Raw genomic sequence first — 22,398 nt, forward strand, 5'->3', positions numbered from 1 at the left:
CCGAAGAGGGGTAGAAAGAATGTAAGAGCCAGGGGTCGGGAGGACTGGAGCAAACGTCTTTGGACATGACAGGACCACTGAACTTATGAACTCACATCAGCAGCTGTAGTGGCCTGCACAAGACCTGCACGAGATCAAACCAGTCAACATTCTCCAGGTAGCAGGGAGGGACTCACAAGCCCCCACACCTTCCTGAGGAGCTGACAGTTGAGGCTTCTGGGTGTAGAGAGTTTACTTTAAGGACGTGACCCCTGGTAGGCTGACCATGGGACTCAAAGCTCTTTCATGCTGTAAATTCAGTTTTAGAATCACATTATATAACAACCCAATTATTCCTAAATCCAGAAATCTCAGTGGATTTAAGAAAAGCATCTTCAAAGCAGAGCATTTGAGGTCTTCAACGGGGCAAGTAGTTCAGGCGATTTCAAAAGATAAATGGCTTTGTTACACACCGCCAGAGAAAAAGTCCTACTCTTGACTGTCCTGTAGCCAAGAGATTCCTCAGCTATGAGCTTGAAAGCACCCTGGAATCCTGATGTTCAGATGATGTGACCTGACCTTACAGAAGTGTTTGCTTAACAGTTCTGAACGCCCTGCCGAGAACTAACTGTACTCAACTTTTTGTTTGATTGATATAGACTCATGAAGGACAGTCTGGCCTCAAACTCACTGTGTGGCCAAGGATAACCTTGAACTTGTCTTCCTTCTCTATCTCCCAAGTGCTGGGATTACAGGTGTGCACCACAGCTTGTTCTCATTTCTCTAGGACCTTCCTTCATGACTTTCCTTACATGTTTCCAAGTGAATCTTGAATTTCTATGCACTAAAGACTCAGGACATAATGATTAAAAAAAAAAGATCAGGTCTGGAATTAAACAACAAATGTACTAAGGAATTACTCTGTGTAGTTTTTTTGCCTTTATTTTTATTTGTTTATTTGGCTTTTAGAGACAGGGTCTCTGTATAGGCCTGGCTAACCTGGAACTTTCTCTATAGACCAGGCTGGCCTTGAATTCACAGAGATCCTCCTGCCTCTGCTGCACAAGTGCTAGAATTAAAGGTGTGGGCCACCACTGCCCGCCAGGTTGGCATTCTTAATTAGACCTAATTCTTTAGTATATTAGTGTTCGTTCCTGTGACCGTGCTGAAACTGTAACAGGCAGGAAGAGTTCATTTAGTTCAGTTTCAGAACTTGGAGTCCATCATGGCATGGAGGAATGCGGCATGGCAGTTCAGCTAAGATCATGGAGGCCAGGAAGCATATCCAGATGGAAAAAAGGAGAGGCGGCGGCAGGGAAGAAGCAGGGGAGATAAATGGGCTGAGAGGTTGGCTGTCAGGAAAGGCACACAGGTGTGCTTACTAATCTCCAGGTGCTTCCGCATCATACTTCTCATCAGCGAGGACGTTTTCTCTTTTGCTGTATTCGGTTTGGCTAAAAACTGTCTGGCTGTATTTACTTACTTATTTAGATGTATTGTGTATGTGTGTGTTTGCCGCCATGTTTGCATGTGAACTGTGTGTGTCTGGTGCTTACTGGGGCCAGAAGAGGGTGTCAGACCCTTGGAACTGGAGTGATAGATGGTCGTGAGCTGCCAGGTGGGTGCTGGGAACTGAACTCTGTTCCTCTCGGGAGCAGCAGGGGTTTTAGCCACTGAGCCACATATCCAGCGCTGATCGTCTGTCCTTAAACGATGAGTTTGGAACCCAGCTGGGAGTCTTTGGAGGCATCACTCAATGAGAACAACTATTTCCATGTCTTTTATGTGTAGGCAGCATTTTAGACCCTTAGGGAAGACAAGCTTGTGTTTTGGATACTCCATAGGAGAAGATGAAAATTAAAATGTCTTCCAAAAACATTTTTATGAACATCCATATTAATTGCAATGGAAAAAGTAGGACCAGTAGGTAAAAGGGCCTGCTGCCCAGCCTGGTAACATAAGTTCAGCCCTTGGGACGCAAATGGTTCCCAGAAACGTCATAGGGTGACTAATGAGGACATGTAACTCCAGCTCCAGAGTCTCTGACACCTTCTTCTAGCCTCTGTGAGTGGGTACCTGCAGACTTGGCACACACTCGGAGAAATAAAAAGTAAATCTTTAAAAAAGTAAATAAAAAGTATCATTTTAGATGTCTAATTTGGTGACTTTCCTGGTGTACCCTGGTGCTAACACAGCCCCAGGAGGTAGCAGAGTTAAGCCACACAGGAAACAATAAAATATAGGGATGAATTTGTTGCTGGAATTTCTCTTCCATCACTTCTTCCACCTTTGGTGTCCATTTATCATGCCCCCCACACATACCAATGTTGAGAGGATGTTTCACAGCATTGGATGAGGGATTTGGACCCCACTGAGGCCAAGGTTCTTAGGCCATGGCTAATGCCTCATTTGCTGTTTGCAAACTATGGCAAACTATTTCTCAGAGTGAATTCAGAACTGGGACTGTTGAGGTGTATGTTTTGTGTTCTGTTCTCTCGAACTCACAGAATGTGTTCTTCGTGTTTCTCTTGTCAAGTACGTGCGCTGTGTGCGAAGTAAATAAGATCTGTTAAGACTTGGTTGCTTCTATTCTTACCTGTGCACAACACCTTTTAGCTCACACATTTTTAAAGCTTCTTAAGAGACCTCGAGGAAGAAAATTAGCTCAGGTTTGAAGATACCATTTAAAAAATAATTATTTCCTTCCTCGCTGGCCCGCTGGTTCCTCAAGAAGCGGAGACGGCAAATGGCGGACTTCGATACCTACAACGATCGGGCCTACAGCAGCTTCGGCGGCGGTAGAGGGTCCCGCGGCAGTGCTGGTGGCCATGGGTCCCGAAGCCAGAAGGAGCTGCCTACAGAGCCCCCCTACACAGCTTACGTAGGCAATCTCCCTTTTAACACAGTTCAGGGTGACATAGATGCTATCTTTAAGGATCTCAGCATATGGAGTGTGCGGCTAGTCAGAGACCAAGACACCGACAAATTTAAAGGGTTCTGCTATGTAGAATTTGATGAGGTGGATTCCCTGAAGGAAGCTCTGACATACGACGGTGCACTCTTGGGTGACCAGTCACTTCGTGTGGACATTGCAGAGGGCAGAAAACAAGATAAAGGTGGCTTTGGATTCAGGAAAGGCGGACCCGATGACAGAGGAATGGGTGGCTCTCGAGAATCTAGAGGTGGATGGGATTCCCGGGATGACTTCAACTCTGGCTACAGGGATGACTTCTTAGGGGGTAGGGGGGGCAGTCGCCCCGGGGACCGGCGAGCAGGCCCTCCAATGGGGAGTCGCTTTCGAGATGGCCCTCCCCTGCGCCGGCTCCAACATGGACTTCAGAGAACCGACAGAAGAGGAACGAGCACAGAGGCCACGGCTGCAGCTCAAGCCTCGGACAGTGGCAACACCCCTCAACCAAGTAGCCAACCCCAACTCAGCCATCTTCGGGGGAGCCAGGCCCAGAGAGGAAGTGGTTCAGAAGGAGCAAGAATGAGCTTAGGTTGGGAGGGAATGGGGCATGGGGGAGCTGGAGCAAGACCACAGCCCAGCCTGGTGGCGGCCGGTCGCCCTGCAGGCCCCATTCCCGCCGGGCACTGTCCTCCTTACAGCGGAAACACAGAGCTTGTGAGTGCATGTCAGCTGTTAACAAGTGGTTTCTAGTACATTCTTGGCTTTGCTATATCTATCTAGCGCCTGTTTTGTGCTTTCTTTCTGTTTTCTTTCTCCTCCCTCTCACTCCTGCCCTCTCCCTGCTCCTTCCCGCGCGGCGGCATGGGTGTGCTGGTCACGTGTGGAGGTGGGCAGGCTGAGGCGCTGCTTTGGCCTTCTTTGCTTCTTTCTTTCTCTTTCTTTCCTTACATGCCCTAGCCACGCTCCGGGCGTGCTGTCCTCTGCTTTTTCTCAGAGCTTCTCTCCAACCTGCATGTCGAGTTCTGTGTTGCTGTGGCTTCTGAGAAAGAGCTGGAGCCACTCGCTAGGTGGCTGGGATGAGCATCAGAATTGGAGGCACCTTGCTTTCAAAACAAGGAAACATGCCTGCTGGTCCTGACAGGCCGCTGTTTGGGGGCCTGTCACCTGCTCCAGCAGCCTGTTCAGGCGCAGTGAGCTCCTGTCAAGCAGTGAGGCCAGAGGGTGCAGGGGAATCTGGACATGCTGCACTGGTGGTGACCTGAGTGCCGGCAGCCACGTGGCTTTGCTCCTGCTCGCTCGTAAGACCAAGTGCAAGCTCATTCCCTGCTCTTCCTGGGTCGTGGAGGCCCCTTGGGGGTGCAGCCCACTGCAGCTCAATCCGCTTCCTGCAGCTGAGGCCTGTGGGAAGCAGGGGTGGTGCTGGAGCTGCAGTGGGCAGCTGTGCTTGCACTGAGTCTGCGCTCTTTCCCGTGTGTCTGTCTGCTCCGGGGCACTTCGAGACTGCTCCCCACCACAGCTCAAGGCCTAGAGTCTGGCACTTTATCTGATCAGATGCACAGCTGTTGACCCTCAGTACCTGGGTGTCTAGAAACCTCTAGGCTTGCTGCCTCTTCTGTGGGGCAGACCCTACTCCCACAGATAGTGCTGAGCACTCACTTGGGAGCAGGGGGATCAGGGTTTGCTTTTAGCTTGAACAGCTGTGTGTGAACAAATAGAAAATGATTTGGCACCAAGTCCCATCTGTTCTGACTGGAGCAGTTAGAGGTCAGCCAGCCACTAGAGCCTTAGGGGAAGGGGGCTGAGAGGTGCACGGCTTGCTTAGCTAGCAGCTTCCTGCCAGCCTACCCCTGGGCTTGCGATGGTCTTTGTCTCAAGGTCTCGGCAATTTACAGAACTCTCACTCCTTCCCCCGCCTGCCAACTTCTCTGCTTCTGAGATAAGAACCATTTGTGTAACACCAATACCTAACTTAAGACAGACATGCATCGCGTGGTTGTAATCAAAGCTGATGCTTTCAGATGATCGAATCCATCTCCAATGCGGAAAAGACAGAACAGGCACGTCCATCACACTGCTGGACGCCCAGCTGACTGTAAGAATGGAATTCCAAACACTTAACACATTCAGTTCTATGACAGAAAGTGAGTCTATGGATATGGTATTTTGTGAATGATCTTTTAAATAAAAGAGAACCTTATGTAACAAAAAAAAAATTATTTCTTGAGAACTCCATACATGTATACAGTGAAACATGATCATATCTACCCCTACTTCATCCTCAATCTTCCCTGAGCCTCCCTCAACAAGACCCCTCAAAATCTGTGTATCTCTCCCTTTTTCTTTTCCTTTTTCTTTTTATTTATTTATTTATTTTGGATAAGCCACTAAGTCCCATTGGTGCTGCCCATATGTGGGGTGGGGCCATGCATGGGAGCAAGGGAGCACGGGAAATCTACCAGTAGCCACACATTCCTAAAAGAATGATTCTCCTTTCACCTGCTCACCTGCTGACAGCACCTCAGTAAGGGACGGTTCCTAGGGTGCACTTCATTTATGCTGGGATTTCGGCTGGACTGATTCTGTACATGTCTTTCACAGGTCACAGCCAAGGCTGTGAGTTGACAGGTATGACAGCTAAGTCAAGCATTTCACAGAACCCCTCCCCATCCTAACTCTTACATTCTTCTACTTCTCCCTAATGTTCCCTGAGTCTTGGTGGTGGCAGCAGTAGTGGTAGAATGGATGTGATAAAGATGTCCCATTTAGGACTAAGCACTCAATTTCTTATTCTCAGAATGTTGACAGTAATGCATTTCTCCAATGACTGCTGCCCTGTGCAGAAAGAAGCTTCTTTGACCAAGGTTGAGAACAGCCCAGGCCTGAGTTTAATCATAAACATTGAAAGACAATCTGACAACATCACATTTGTGCAAATTAACCCTTTGGACTTCCCCCTTAGGTTCTATGACCTTCCCAGTCATGGTCTTGTGACCAGGATTGTGTACCAAGGCAAGAAATTCTCTCCTGTGGAGCACGCCTCAGATCCCATCAGAGCGCTGTTAGTTACTCCCTAACCATCATGCCACTAATGTACACACGGCCAGATCTTGCCTGGTAGGTAGGTACTGTAGTGTGCAATTCCCAGCACTGAGCAAGAAAGCCCACAGATGTATTTTCTCCCCAGTAGTTTGCATAGTACCTTCTGGATCTGTGGGAGCTAGCCAGGAGAGAGCTTCCTGGTAGGTCTGATGGATTTCTCAGTGTCCTGCAGCCAAAGTGTGTGGTTAAGACACCCGTTTTTAGCCTTATAACTTACTTATCCCTTTTTCTCTGTTCTTTGTAAGGAAGAGTCATGTGGCCTGCTTTGTTGTAAAGCCTTGATGTCCAGTGTAAGTCCCCTTACCTTCAAGGTTTTAGCTTTCTGGATGACAGTGTGGTACCCTTCTTTCATGTCTGAGTCATCTAAAAGAGAAGCTGGGGATGAAGTTGGGTTCTAGAGAACTGATGCTTTCCCCTCCCGTTGTCCAATCGTATGGCTATGTAGTAAGGAGAAATCGATGGTGAAACTTGAATGGTTGATTTTCTGCTGGAGGATCCCGAGGTCAGCAGTGTGCTGTCAGGTTCTGCGGAGTCTCACCGTCTTCTGAGAAACTGCTGCCTTCGTGTCTTCTACTTCCACGACTCTCGCCGACCAGGTGCACATGCGGGCCATCACCTTTCGGCCATTCCTTTTCATTTCTTTTCACGACTTAATCCAGCTTAATGGATTCTCGGTGTAGTCTCTTGGTAGAGCTTTAGTCTGAGGCAGTCTCCTTCCCTTCCACATCCCTATTCATCACAGCGAACATAAGCTAAATCTGACCTTGAATCTCATTCTTGCTGTGTCGACCCTAAATCGGTTTCCTTATCTAAAATCCAGGAGTAATACAGACCTCTGTGGGGTTATTTTACAAAATACAGGCTGTATAAAGCTCCCATCAAAGTACCTAACAGTAACAAAAATAACTTATTAGTGTGCTAGAGTTAAGATGAAATAATTCAGTTTATGGTGGCCAGCCTGGGCTACATGGTGAGTACTAGACCAGTCTGGGCTACATTGCAAGGTCCTGTCTCAAAAAATGAAAGTCAATGAATTAACAAATAATAAGCTAATAGTTCACGTGGAACATAGCAGCATTCCTGCACAACCGTAAGTGCTCTGTTAGGCTTGCTTTTCGGCACTAAATGGTAGAGGTTTACCGTTGCCAACCCCTGCTGCTGCAGGTTGCTTGATTCTTAGTTGTCTAGAGACAAAGTGGAGCTCCCACCCTCACCTGGGAGGAAGTCCTTCCAAGGCCCTGGATTCCATCTACCAATATGCCCTCAGTTTTGCAAAAGATGCTTTAGCTATAATTAAGATTTTTTTCTTCCATTTTGCCTTACCCTGCTGTACTTCTCTTTACAGCCACAGGCATTTTCCCCAGTTAAGCGGAGATGATTTGGGAGGTTGCAAATGGAAAAAAAAATTTTTTTAAATTCTTATGTTGTAAAATATATTCAAAATACAATTGGTTGTCCTGAATTTTTCTGCAAAACATTAATTTTAAAATTTGTGAGTAAAGAAGAAAAACATTTCTTGGACATCCTTAGTTTCAAAAAGTGGTTCCCTGATTATTTATAGAGATTAGACCTCTCATTCCTAGGAGACGTTTTCCTGCCTGAACCAGAAAACACTGGACAGCAAGACATTTTAGTGGAAATTCCAGCATATTTTGAAGTAAAGGAGCTGCCACTGTAACTCACTGCGTTTACACTAAGAATGGAGAGCTGGATCAATAAATACATACCCTAAATAGATGAAGCTGGACATATGGTGCAGCTCTCAGGAGACTGAGGCAGGAGGATTGTGAGTTCCCGGCTGGCCTAGCAAGACCATGTCTTTTTTTTTTTTTTGGTTTTTCGAGACAGGGTTTCTTCTCTGTGTAGCTTTGGCTGTCGTGGAACTCACTCTGTAGACCAGGCTGGCCTCAAACTCACAGAGATCCACCTGGCTCTGCCTCCCAAGTGCTGGAATTAAAGGCAAGTCCTGCCACAACCACCTGGCCAGTTTATGCTTTTTAATATAGGCAAAAATCAGGGACTGGAGAGATGGCTCAGTGGTTAAAAGCATTGGGTTCCCTTCCACAGAACTCAGGTTCAATTCCCAGGGGATCCAACGCCCTCTTCAGGCTTCCATGGGCACTAAATGCATGTGGTCTACAAAGCGAGTTCCAGGACAGCCAAGGATACACAGAGAAACTAACTCTATCTTGAAGAAAAAAAAAAAAAGCCATCAGAGGCACCTATTGACAAATCTTAGTTCTCACCCTCATCAAGGAAACTTCTCTTTGCGACAGATGGAGACCGCTACAGAACAAGTCACTTCTTTGGATCTAATATTCAAAATTAAAAGTCATTATTGAATAACAAAGGGAGAGAACCATGCATATTTTGGTAGTAGTGTAAGAGAAGAGGTGTGATTTTAATTACTTTCAAATTATTTGGATTAAAACCAGTATTATTTCCCTGAGATCCAAATATGAATCATATGAACATCTGGAAAGAATCTAGAATGTTCAACACCCACAATGCTGTGCTCCTTCCGTCACCCAGGAAGTGTGTGCATATGAACAGGGTACAGTGGGTGGCATCTGTCCTTTTAAGCCAGTATTCATCCCGTACGAGCAAGAATCTCAGATTTCAGCTGGAAGCTCCAGGTCACCTTTGTCTCTGGCCTCTGGACACCTCACCCACAGCTGTGACTGCCGTGACTGCCACTTCGGGCGACTGTAACTCTCCCATCTACGTTGCCGTGTCTTGGATGACAGATGGTCAGAGATTACTAGGCACATGACTAAATCGACAGCGCCAACCTTGAAGTGCTATCTGCACCCTCTCCCCAGAGACTTCGTACCATCCTGGAAGGGTATAAAATAGAGCAGATTACATTTGAATGACAAAAGCATTACTTTCATAACAAACATTAAAAGAAACGTGTGTAGCTCTTCTGTTAATCCAAAGAGGAAACAAGTAAAATAGAGCTTTGCAGAAATGCAGTGGACCCCAACAGCGAGCTCTTCACAGACGGGGCGTTGGCTGCACCTCTGGACTCACAGGCAATGGGGGACAGTAAAAGGGCAAACGGAAACAGCTTGGGTGAAACTAGAAAGCAGGATGGGGGCCACTGAGAGCACATACTCATTTTCATTTTAACACTTCAGGGTTCACTGTGTCCTTAAGCCGAAGGGAACAAAGGGAAGCAGAACCTGACATTTTAAACTATTCCAGGGATCCTGCAAAGGACAACAGTCACCCTAGAGGGTGGCAGCTGCCACTGGATGAAACTCTGCTCTCAAAAAAAAAAAAAGCATCCTTGAGTTAGGCCTAGTTGTCAGAGATTAACCATGCTTCTTTTAAGCATAGAGACAAACCACAACATGTAAAAGTCACAAGAAACAAGAAATAGTAGATTTACGTGTCTAAGACTTTATATATTTGGAATGTCAGATATGGACAATAAGATAGCTATGCATAAGTGTTAAAATTTGTTTGTTGATTGAGACAGGATCTCAATCTTAGCCCAAACTGGGCTCGTACTCAAGTCCCTTCTGTGTGAGTGTCCTGAGTGACAGGACTGATTATAGACACATACCACTGTGTCCAGCCTAAAGGTTTTCAAAACTTGAAAACTTATGCAAAAAGTCCAAAGAAAAAACAAAATTTTAGAAGTGAACAAAATAATCAGTAGGGGGAAGCCCTCCAGGCACGGGTCAGTGACAGACGAGGTAAGGCTGGAAGCAGAAGTAGCTAGGTGCAGAACCCAGAATAGCTTACACAGGCAAGAATATAAAAATATCAGAGAAAAATGAACAGTCGCGGAGGACACAGTAACTAAATACATTTAATCAGAGCCCCAACAGGAAAGAATAAGAAAATAAAAGACTACTCAAACAAATACTTAAGAATCCATAGGAAAAAATTCATAGATAAACAAATTATAAAATGTAAGTAGAAAACTAAAAAGGAATTCCCCCTAGTGACACACTGCAGTAACACTTCAAAATGCCTCCCAAAAGAAAGGAAAGGGAGGGTGACCTTTAATGTAGCTAGGGAAAAGAAAGCTAAGCAGGGGATGGAGAGATGGCTCAGAGGTTAAGAGCACCGGCAGCTCATCCAGAGGTCCTGAGTTCAATTCCCAGCAACCACATGGCGGCTCACAACCATGTATAATAAGATCTGGTGCCCTCTTCTTGCATGTAAACAGAACACTGTATACATAATAAATAAATAAATCTTTTTTAAAAAAAAGAAAGATAAGCAATATAGAGGAGACAAGAGATACAACTTTAGACTTCTTTTTTTTTTTTTTTTTTTTGGTTTTTCGAGACAGGGTTTCTCTGTGTAGCTTTGCGCCTGTCCTGGAACTCACTTGGTAGCCCAGGCTGGCCTCGAACTCACAGAGATCCGCCTGGCTCTGCCTCCCGAGTGCTGGGATTAAAGGCGTGCGCCACCACCGCCCGGCAACTTTAGACTTCTTAAGCAGAGGGCACAGAGAATACACATATACTCTCCCTCTCTCTCCCTCTACCCCACCCCAAGACAAAATGACTGACAACCTAAAATAATGTAAGTAAGTATTCCAAGGACAGCGTTAAAATAGGTATAGTTTCAAATACAGAAGCCCTTGGCAGTGGTTTTAGTTAGCTGGGGTCAGAAAACCCCAGAAGTAGCAGTTCCAGCTCAGAAACTGTGCCGCTCAAGAGTGGCGAGATGAAGTCTGAAGCCATCCTCCTCCATCTCACCATATAGATGACTGCTCACTGTTCACTTCAGGAGCATCTGGCTACTGGATCAACTATCACAGCATCACACCATATCCACGTAACCCTTCTGTTACTGAATGGCCCAAAATGCCAACACTGGCAATTCAGACATGGACAGAGAAACTTAGACAGTGCTACTCTTGAGTGAAAAGGTGAAAATTCTTGATTTGATAAGCAAAGAAAAAGAAGTCATTGGCAGTTGCTAAAATATGGTAAGAATGAATCTTCTAACTATGAAATTGTGAAGGAAAAAGAAATTCATCGTATTTCACTGTCCTCAAACTGCATACATCTCAGCCACAGTACACAATAAGTGCTTAATTATGAGGGAAAAGGCATCAAGTTCACACACTATGTGCCAGAAACATCACAGGACACATAGTTCTGTTCTACCCAGTTTTAGGAATCCACTGGTGTCTTGGAACACACTCCCCACAGCTAAGAGGGAGGGTTTAGAATATAAACAGAACCTAGTCTAGAACCAGGTACCCATACTACAGAATGTTACCAAAACTGTTAATAATACTCTCTAGGTCAGTGGTTCTCAACCTTCCTAACGCTGCGACCTTTTAATACAGTTCCTCATGTTCTAGTGACCCCCAACCATAAAATTATTTCATTGCTACTTTATAACTGTAATGCTGCTATTGTTATGAACCTGTAAATCTCTGAGTTTTCCAATGGTCTTAGGCGACCCCTGTGAAAGGGTCATTCCAATGCAAAGGGGTCACAACCCACAGGTTGAGAATCACTGTTGTGGGTGCTCTTTCCACTCCAATCTTCTTGACTTCTTTTGTTCCTATAGATTCCGGCTTTCACCTGACAAATGAATTTCTACATCACACTGTAAAGCCAAATGTCCTTAATCTGGTGTTTAAATGCTTTACAGCCTCTTGCTAATGGTCTCCGATGGACAACTGGCTCCTTTTGTTATAGGTCCACAGAAAGGCTTTCTAAGTCCCACTCCCCAGCAACCATCAGTCCTCAGGAAGGTGGCCTCAGGTACTCTTCCCCTCTGTGACAGGATGCTGAGTCCAATCTTGTGCAGGTAGTCTCAGCTATTGGGAGCTTAAGAGTGCAGTGGCTATGTGTCACACATCACTCCAACCCTTCTTCGGGCTCTTTCATTCTTTCTTTCTACCTCCTCTTGTACACTGGCTCCTGAGCCTTGGAGAGAACACTATAGATGCCTCACTTAGGCTATGGCTCTTTTATTTACTGTGACCTTGGACCAGGCCTCAGATTCCATATCTACAAATTCAGTACCTACAAATAAAAATGACTGCTGAGACCAGTTGAGATAGCTCAAGTTTGTGCCCCACTAAAGTTCATGTTGAAGCCTTAACCTCTAATAAGATAGTATTAGTTACAGGCTTTAAAAAAGAACTAGGCAGCCAGCGGTGGTGATATATGCCTGAAATTCCAGCACTCGGGAGGCAGAGGCAGTTGGATTTCTGTGAGTTTGAGGCCAGCCTGATCTACAAAGCAAGTTCCAGGACAGTCAGAGCTGTTACACAGAAAAACCCTCAAAAGAAAAAGGGCTAGGTTTAGATGAGGTCATGAGGGCATGACCCCATCACAGGACAGTGGCCACTATAAGAAGAGGCATCAAAGCTGTCACTCCTCTATCATGTCATCCACAAACCAGGAAGAAGGCCTCGCTAGGAACTGGACCTGCCAGCAACCTTGATCTCAGACATCTGCGACCCCACAACAGTGAGACACAAATGTCTATGGTTTAAGGCACTCTGTTTACGATATTGTGTTACAGTAGTCTGAACTCACTGTGAGATATTATCCTGTACAACGCATATAATGCCTGGCACATAGCATTCAACAGCTGCTGTTATTTATCATAATAACCCAGTCTCGGCAGACAATATATATACTCCCAAGCACATCCCTGCATACACTATTTCCTCTACTTTCCTCTCTTTCAACATCTCCATTCACCTAAATCTACACTATGTAAGTCAAAATTATCCCTAAGAAGGCCAAGTGTGGAGTCACACTCCTATAACCCCAGAATACCAAAGGCTGAGGCGGAAGAATCAGTCAGTTAAGTCATGAGGACCTGAGTGGATTTCCCAGAACCCCCACAAAAGCCCATGCAGGGCAGCATGAGCTGCAGCCCCAGCGCTGGAGCCGTAGTGACAGGAAGGCCCTGGGGCTTGCTGTCCACCCTGCCTAGCAGAATCTGACAAGTTCCAGGTTCAGTGAGAGACTGTGTCCCAAAAAACAAGAAAGAAAGCCATTAAGCAAGTCACTTGACATCAACCTCTGACATTATGAGAGCGTACACACACACACACACACACACAGACACACACACACACACACACACACACACAAACACACACTTACTTTCAGGCAAGCTTGAGCTACAAAGGGAAATAATAATAATAATAATAATAATAATAATAATAATAATAATACCCCAGTAGAAATGCTTTAGTGAAAACCTTGGCCAAAGAAAGAGAAGCAGCTGTCTGAGGATTTGCTTCAAGACAGCTGCACCTCATTCTAAAAACAGGGACGTCCACAGTGGGCAGACAGAAAATAACAGGGCGTACCTCGGACAACTCTCTGCTTCCCATGAAGTCAACCTGCCCTCATCATTCCCATCACCCATGAGAATCATCCTCCAGAGCTCAGAAGCTGGCACAGAGCAGTGCTCAGAGTGCAGCAGCAAGCTAAGCAAGACCCGGGTTCTTTTGTTTGTTCCTAATGAGTGGGGGGCAGGGCAGGTACTCTGAGCAGCTTTCAGTCCCCCTTATCCATTTGCTGTAGCCACAGCTGTTCTCCTACCCAAACCTACGGCAATTCGTCTCTCAAATATGTCACAGAGAATACCTATGCCAACAACTGAACTTCAGGGACATTCCTCCTTCATCCAAGTTGGCTGTGGTGAAGAAACCAGAAAAAGGCACAGATTACATGTGTTTAAACAAATTCCGTTTTCCCTTTATTAATGTCAAATCTGAAATTCCAGAACTGTAGCTGTGAGAAATCAAAACAAACACAACTTTTTCTAATTATACAAAAAAAAAGCCTCATTAAAGAAGACTTCAAAGGAAAGCAGAAGAATCAGGGAAAAGCACAGAGCAGTGAACAAGCAGCCCTGAGCTCGGCTCCTCAGAAACACAACCCCTCAACGTTCGGTACATTTTCCCTGGCGTCTTACACAACTGTAATCACGAATTGTCGTTGTCGCAGCCCATGTCCTTTAAAGTGCATCCTAAGAATTTCTCTACGTTTTTCTTAACTTTGCAGCCTCACAGAGGAGACGGCAGAAAATACCATTTCCTCACATGACAACTACTAGAGTAAAAACTGAGGCTTTCCTGACGTTCCTGCAGCCACTGAACTAAAATAAGATATCCTAAAAATGCCTAAACACACAGAGTGGCTAAAAACGTTAACTGGCTTTCAAGGGATAAAGACAGACAGGCGAGACTTATTAGAGCCATCTCTGTTCTGGGTCAGTTTCTTTTTTAACATCATTTTTTTTAAACATCATTGATAATATGCATGGTACTCACACCCAATACCCAAAGCCCAGTGTGAATGGTCACCCAGACACGCTGGCTCTTCCAGGGCTGGGCTTCTTATTCATTGTGTGCCCCTACCGAGGACAACAGTACCTGACACAACACAGACATTGTAAGACGTTTGTTGGAATGAAATGAACTACAGACTCAGATATATGCTTCTTCAGAGACAGGAAAGATTACTGTGAGCTGGAGTTACAGACACAACAAACAATGTGATTGTAGAATTAGATTTTAACAGTAATTGTACGAACAAGGTAAACCAACTAAGTATTGGGATACTCTACAAAAGACAGAAAGAGGCTGGAAAGAGAGCTCAGTGGTTAAGAACACGTGCTGCTCTTACAGAGGACCCAGGTTCTAGCCCCAGTACCCACAGAGTGATTCACAACCACACATTCCCAGCACTCACACAGTGACTCACAACCACCAGTTAATTCCAATTCTAGGGGATCTGACACCCTCTTTTGGCCTCTCTGGGCATCTGCATACATGCCATGCACATACAGACAAATAGACACACATTCATACAAATAAAATAAAGTTACGGGGACTGGAGAGAGATAGCTCATTAGTTAAGAGCGCTTGTTTTCTTCCAAAAGACCTGGGTTCAATTCCCAGTACCAACCTGCCAGCTCACATATTCTATTATTCTGGTCTCAGGGAATCTGATGCCCTCTTCTGGCCTCCTTGGGCACTGCACACACATGGTGCACAGACAGACATGCAGGCAAAACATACATACATACATACATACATACATGTGATGGTTTGCACAAGAATAGCCCCCCAGGGCTCATATATTTGAATGCTTGGTCCCCTGTTGCTCAAACTGCTTGGGAAGGATCAGGAAGTGTGGTGGAGGAAGGGTGTCACTGGGGTGGACTTTGAGGTTTCAAAAACCCATGTCATTCCTAATTAGTTCTCTACTTTCTCTTCTCTTCTCTTCTCTCTCTCTTTTTCCCTCCTTCTTTCTTCTGGATTAAAATTAAGTTCCAAGTCACTGCTCCAGCGCCACGTCCACCTGCTGCCAAGCTCCCCACCATAATGGTCATGAACTCTCACCCTCCAGAACTGTGAGGCCCAAATTAAATGCTTCTTTTTATAAGTTGCCTTGGTCATGGTGTTTTGTCACAGCAATTGAAAAGTAACTAAGACAACACAAAATAGAACGTTTATTTGAAAAATCAACATTTAAAAGAAAAAGACCTAAGGGAAGACTTTGACACAGCCTGAATCCTCCCTATGGCTTGAAAAGCAGCAGAGTGGCCGGGCGGTGGTGGCGCACGCCTTTAATCCCAGCACTCGGGAGGCAGAGCCAGGCGGATTTCTGTGAGTTCGAGGCCAGCCTGGGCTACCAAGTGAGTCCCAGGAAAGGCGCAAAGCTGCACAGAGAAACCCTGTCTCGAAAAACAAAAAACAAAAAACAAAAAACAAAAAAAAAAAAAAAAAAAAGAAAAGCAGCAGAGCACTGCAGTCCTGCTGTACGCGGTGACTGCTGGGAAATTCAATACAGAGCACATAATACATACTATTGAGAGGCAAGAAATCCCGAACACCCCCACATGAAAGACCACTTGCTTCCCAGGGCATCAGAAACAGGGCTGCTTCTCAGGACGACTTCTGTGCACCATGGCAAGCAGCAAAGGGGCAGTGAATTAATGCTTTCGCTCCCATACAGTGGATAGTGTCCTTGCCCACCTGAGTGTAAAAGAATGTGCTTACCCAACTTAGTTTCCGGATCTCTTCATACACCAGTGGAGATATCTGCATACAGTGTTAGAATTCAGAGAGCACATGCAAAGATTTAAAATTTGCACTCAACCCTGATGTCATCACACTCCCAGACCTGATTGGAAACACACCTTAAAAGAGAATCTGCCATCACTAGGAGGTCCTCAGCCAACTGTACACTCTAACTTCACTCACACTCACACATATTTTCTTTTTTTTCATCCCACTTGTGCTCTGAAAGAATTCAAAGGATTTACGAAGAAGGAATTTGTTAGTATCACATCTCTAACAGCTGCTACTTGGGTGTGTTATATCCATAGCGTCTTCTATTGCAATACATAATCATCTCAGGAAGCAAATGTGAGCATCTGCTTCCTTTCAGAAAACTAACTTAAAGCTATCCCTCACCTTCCACAGAGCCGAGGAGACCGCTGTGAACCTGAGTTTAACACTGCAGTTATTTGATGGCTAAGATCTCTAGCAGCTACCTATCCAGTCTCCAGCCTGTAGCATGGCCATAAACAAATCATTTGGAGATGAGTAGCTGATCCAAGTAATTCATGTTTTGGGGACCAGGTGTCCTTTGTTTTTCTTAAAGCACACATACAACCCTGACAATGCATCTAACAATCAGGTAATCAAAAGGAATTAAAACGTCATAAAGGGGGAGTTGGGGATTAAGTTCAGTGGTAGAGCACTTGCCCTGGGTTTGGTCCTCAGCTCTGGGGGAGAAGTGGGGGACAAAATGTCATAAAGGGGCTGGGGCTATAGCTGCAGCAAAGGGCTTGTTCAAGACCCTGAGTTCAGTCCCAATCAATCAATCAATCAATGTAGGCCAATCTCAAACATGCTTCAGGAGTCCAAATAAATGAAAGAATTAGAATACTTGGTTAGAAATTTCTACATTTCCCCTCACAAACTGTCTTCAAGACTACAAACTGTTACTCTTGTTCTAAATGAAGGCTTCTCTCTGTCACATCAAAGTTCTGGAAAGCTAGCCAGGTGATGGTGGTGCATGCCTTTAATCCCAGCACTCAGAGGCAGAGGCAGGTGAATTTCTGTGAGTTCAAGGCCAACCTGGTGTACAGAGTGAGTTGGAGGACAGAGAAACCCCAGCTTGAAAAACAAAAAGAGTAACAACAACAAAGTTCTGGAAAGTTACTGAATTGCTAAATAATCACTCAAAAAGGAGATGAGGCACAACATTTGTAAAGCTGAATCACACCAGTCATAAATTCCACAAAGGAATATTATATATACAAACAGCACGGCTTTGAACACTTGATAATCTCACAAAACTCATCTGTAATAAGATTTCCACTGTCAAATAGAACAAACAAGTAACCAAAGACTGGGTTACCACAGACTAGAGAGTCCCAAGTTTAAGATGCTTGAGGTACCACCTCAAGCACCTTACCTGTGCGTGCTCCTGTTTCTTCACACACAAAACAGGAAAAACAATAATGTGCTCTTAAGTTATCAAAATCAAATGAATTAATTCACATTAAGTTGTCATAACAGAGCCCAGCAAAGGGCAATTACATGAAATGTTTACTACAGTGTTAGAAACTGTGCAGCCCTGGCATGCCTTGAATTTGCCCTGTAGCCAAGGCTGGACTTGAACTGGCAATGATCCTCCTGCCTCTGCCCCTTAAGTACTGTGATTACAAGAATGTGCGACCACATCCAGCTTGGAACTAGTAATTTGTTGTTGTTGCAGGGTCTCACTCTACCCCAGGGTGACTTGGAACTTACTGTGTAGCCCAGGATGGCTTAAAACTCACAGTGATCCTCCTGCCTCAGCCTCCAGAGTGCTGCGATTACAAGCATGAGCTACAGCTGACGGGAGCTAGCATTTTTTAAGTGGAAATAGTGCCTAGTGATAGCATCTGAAAAGCATCACCCTAAAAGTTAAAAAAAAAAAAAGTAGTTTCCACCTGTGAAGGTGAGATGTTTTTAAAGATGTATTTTCTTTTTACTCATATGTGACGGAGATATGTGCATGTATGAGCGCAGGTGCCTGCAGAGTTCAGAGGAGTGTGTCAGATCCCTGAGGGAAGAGTCTCACGCTGTTTGAGCCACCCAAACCGGTTGCGATGGACAGAACTTGGGTCCTCTGCCAGAACACACCTTTGTAATCACCGAGCCATCCCTCCAGACCCAGGAGTACAGCTTTAAGGTATATGTAAGCTAAAAGCCATAGAATGGAAGACTCCTCACATTAAAAAGAACGCTACAGCTTTCCAAGTGGACTACGGCCACCCTAGCAACTTCATCTTGGCCATGGGTCCTAGATTACAAATTTGTATTGTACTTCTTATGTAATACAAGTAAATCTCATCCCTTAATAGCAAGAAACCCGTCAAATCAGCACCCCCCTTGAAGGGCAAAACCAGAGACTAAGAATTTATGAAGCCCTCAGCATTTTCTGCTTTTGCCAACAAATCAAATAGAAATTCATCCCTGAAGTCAACTACAAATGTATCTCCAATAAAATCTGCAGACTTTCATGTGAACAAATCTCTTCAACAATAGGGAGTTGTTCTAGTCTGTGAATAGAACAGTGTCAGTGTGACCAACACAGTGGAAGCCGGACATTCCTGACACTCCTGTCTCCTGGCTAGCCTCTGGTCATCTGTATCTCCCAACTGCATTTGGTTTTGAAATAACTTTCAGACAAAGTATACGGTCACCCAGTATATGCTCATCCTAATCACGGAGGCGTGTTTCCAGCACTTCTGAACCAGACCCCCTCTTTTTACTACCACCCCCACTCTGAGTACCCCACTAGAATAAGCATCAAACACAAAAACGCTTTGTTTTCCTAAGTCTGTCCACCCCCCACTCCCGACCGTGCCAGTGCCTTGGTGTATTAATTTGTATTTTTTGGAAAACACCATGGGCGGCAACAAACCCAAGAAACAAATGATCCAAGGGTTGAAGAGTGGTCCGGGTTGGGTTACCTTTGAGCAAGGAGTAGTACTTTATGCAACCTTAAGTTTGGCACTACTCTGTTTGGCAGGCAGTCTTGAAATAATAATTTTAAAAAATTTTTAAAGGCTATTAAATAGCCTCTGAAAATGGGTTCACAAATCTACTTCACAGAACTGTTTTAAGGACTGAGATAATGGCTTCAAAGTGCCGTGTGGTATTTATAGAAAGTAAACTTCCAGCGCTTCTGCTCAACTGACCAGGGAACTACTATCTCCCAGGAATTCCAGTGGAATGAAAAAGCGCAAAACTTTCAAGTTTAGCAGTGTGTCGGGATCCAAATGGCCCGGATGCTATCGGAGGGGGGTGGGTGGTGGTAAGGGTCTCCTCCACCACGCTGCGACAACGGTGCTCATCCCTGTGCAGTTCCATCTCCGTGCAAGGATGGCCGGCCTTGCCCCCTCGTTCAGCTTCTTTGTTGACCCCAGCAGCTCCCGGGAGGACAGGCCCCTGGCTGGAGCTTCCCCAACCGCTCGTCGTCCACGACTTAGGGCACCACGCTGCTGATGGGGTGTTTTCTCCAGTAAGTTTTCGAGCCCGGGAAGCGGCTGCCACGGTCCTTCTAGAATCTAGACGGCCGTGTCCCTGTCCAGGACCAGCCGCATCCACGCGGGTCAGCCCGAGACCCGACCCGACAGCCCGGGGAACCGCGCCCGCCCCGAGACCGCTATTCCACGGCGGCCCGGGCCGCTCCGTTCCCATCGCCACACACCCCACTCCCCAGTGGCCTAGAAGCGTCCACTCACCCCTGAAGAGCAACAGCAGAAAGAAGTCGGGCAGCCGCGCGCAGAGCCGAAGTCGCAGACGCCGGCTCAGCGCCATGTCGAGGGGAATGTGAGGGGCTCGGGCTTGCCGCGGAGAACCGGCCGTGTGCGCATGCGCCCGAGACTGCTTGGACCCTGCGACCCGCCTCCGGTTACCATGGCGACCACACGGCCCAGCCGGGCCGGCACCATGGTGACCGAAGAAGCTCCAGTCTGGTTGCTATGGGTGCAATGATGCTCAAGGCTTGCAGGTGGTATCTTGGTGGATGGACTGAGCGGTAGGAGGATTAAAAAGCGTGTCTAGGAGGGGAACGGGGTGGACTTATAAAACTGTAGGTTATTGCTAGACATCTAAGAAGGATTACTCCATTAAAATTTAGGAAATGATGGGGCTGGAGAAATGGCTCAGCGGTTAAGAGCACCTGTTGCTCCTGGAGAGGACCTGGGCTCCATTCCCAGCACCCACATGGTGGCTCACAACCACCTGTAACTCCAGTTCTAAAAGATCTGACATGATCTTCTGACCTCTAAGGGCACTAAACATGTATGTGGTGCACATACACACATGCAGGCATACACATGAAATAAATCATTATAATTTTTTTAGTTAATGAGTGTTATTTTACAAATAAAGACATTTCAGAACCAGGCAAGGCTCCCAGTGGTGGGAATGGGACACCAACCCAGCCACAAAACCTTCAACCCACACCTGTCCTGACTGCAAGATGTGCAGGGCAATGGTGGCTCAGAGCTTGTGAAAGTAGCCAACTAATGACTACTCTAACTTGAGGCCTAAGCCATGGGAAGAAGCTCATGCCCCTCACTGCCTGGATGACCAGGAACCAGAAGTATGATGATGGCTCAGAGACCTAGGCTAGAATTAAACACACAACTGACCAAAAAAAAAAAAAATCAATGAAATGATTCCTAACAATATTCTGCTATACTCATAGATTTGTGCCTAGCCCAATAGTCATCAGAGAATCAGAGAGGCCTCCTCCAGCAGCTGATGGGAGCAGATGCAGAGACCCATATCCAAACATAAGGCAGAGCTTTGTGAAACCCACAGAAGAGGGGGAGGAAGGATTGTAGGAGCCAAAATGCTCAAGGACACAGGAGATTATGGCCCACAGAATCAACTAAGCAGGGCTCTTAGAGCTCACAGAGACTGAAGTGACAATCATGGAGCCTGTATGGTTCTGCACTAGGTCCTCTGCACACGTACTGTGGTTGTTTAGCCTGGTGTTTTTATGGGACTCCTAACAGTGGGAGGAGAGGTGTCCCTGACTCTTTTGCCTGCTCTTGAGACCCTTTTCCTCCTACTGGATTGCGTCTTCCAGCCTTGATATGAGGGTTTGTGCCTAATCTGATTGTATCTTGTGCTGTGTTCAGTTGATATCACTGGGAGGCCTGCTCTTTCTGAAGGGAAATGGAGGAGGAGTGGATGTGGGGGAGAGGGGAGGTAGAGGGGTGAGAGGAGTGGAGGGAGGGGAGGCTGTGGTAGGGATGTATTGTACGGGAGAAGAGTAAATACAAAGAAAAAATGTTGCCGAGTAATAGTAGTGTTTGGAAACAGTAGTGTTTTCACACCTGGAGAGCCCCTGATTCCACATGTAATAAAAGAAGGTGCTGAAATCTGCATAAAACATTAGCAAGCATACTTAGTACATAAAAACAATAAGTTTCTGTAGAATCATAATTCATTTCTCTAGTAGAGCTAAAGCATAATGGCACACCCAGTAGTTTATCCTACACAATAGAAGGGTAATTCTTGGCACTGGTGCTGAACTTTTTTACTCAATTTTTATTGGGTTTTTTTTTTTTGACAGAGTCTTAAGAATTCACTCTGTAGACCAGGCTGGCCTCAAATTCACAAAGATCCACCTGCCTCTGCCTCCCAAGGCCTGGGATTAAAGGCATGCACCACCACCATCTGGCTATTTTTATTATTTTTAATTATATGTAAGTGTGTATGTCTGCATGTAGGTGTGTGCAAGTAAGTGCAGGCACTCAGAACAGAGGTTCAGAGTTACAAATAATATGAGCCACCTGGAGTGGGTGCTGAGAACAGAACTCGGGTCCTCTGGAAGAGCAGCAAGTGTTCTTAACTGCTGAGCTATCTCTCCAGCCCTCTTTTTCACTCTAAAAATGGTTGTTGTTGTTGTTGTTGTTGTTGTTGTTGTTGTTGTTTGGTATTGTGTGTGTGTGTGTGTGTGAGTACAGGAGTACATGGTAGGACGGTACATGCCACAATGCGTTTGTGGAGCTCAGAGGACAACTCTATGAAGTTGCCTTTCTCTTCCACTTTTACATGAGTTCCAGGGGTCAAACTCAGGTCGCCAGGCTTTAGGAGCAAGCACCTTTACCTGCTGAGTCATTTTACTAGGCTTGCTCTGAATTCTGAATAGTGGGAAATGGTAAGGTTAGGGAAGAAAACTGCAGCAAACTCCTATCAGCAGATGATGAGAAGGATAAAAATGAACTGGAAATTAGACCTAAAGAGCAAGAGAATCTGAAGTGTGGTTTAACAGAACGGAAAAATTCTTGAGAAAAGTTTGCACCGTGTTTAATATAAAAAGAACATTCCTACCATTCCAGAAACAACATAGTTAAAATGGAATTCTGAG

General features: G+C 45.6%; 2 protein-coding genes across 2 annotated transcripts in view; one reads left to right on the forward strand and one right to left on the reverse strand.

Moving 5' to 3' along the window:
- The window catches only part of Jam3 (junctional adhesion molecule 3), a 60,262-nt gene extending 40,376 nt beyond the window's left edge, over positions 1-19,886 (reverse strand). Inside the window, exon 1 of the mRNA XM_052755364.1 lies at positions 19,754-19,886. Within this exon, the coding sequence (XP_052611324.1) occupies positions 19,754-19,829 (76 nt within the window). The 5' untranslated portion in view covers positions 19,830-19,886. The remainder of the gene's footprint in view (positions 1-19,753) is intronic.
- Positions 2,694-5,103, forward strand: LOC128121011 (eukaryotic translation initiation factor 4H-like). Its single transcript, XM_052755374.1, is given in 2 exon segments — positions 2,694-3,298; positions 3,300-5,103. Coding segments are annotated over 2 exon segments (747 nt in total). The 5' UTR covers positions 2,694-2,725; the 3' UTR covers positions 3,474-5,103.
- Positions 19,887-22,398: the final 2,512 nt, after the last annotated feature.

The sequence above is a fragment of the Peromyscus californicus genome, unplaced genomic scaffold (assembly GCF_007827085.1).
Source record: "Peromyscus californicus insignis strain IS unplaced genomic scaffold, ASM782708v3 Scaffold_11__1_contigs__length_118956290, whole genome shotgun sequence".
NCBI classification, from domain to species: Eukaryota; Metazoa; Chordata; class Mammalia; order Rodentia; family Cricetidae; genus Peromyscus; species Peromyscus californicus.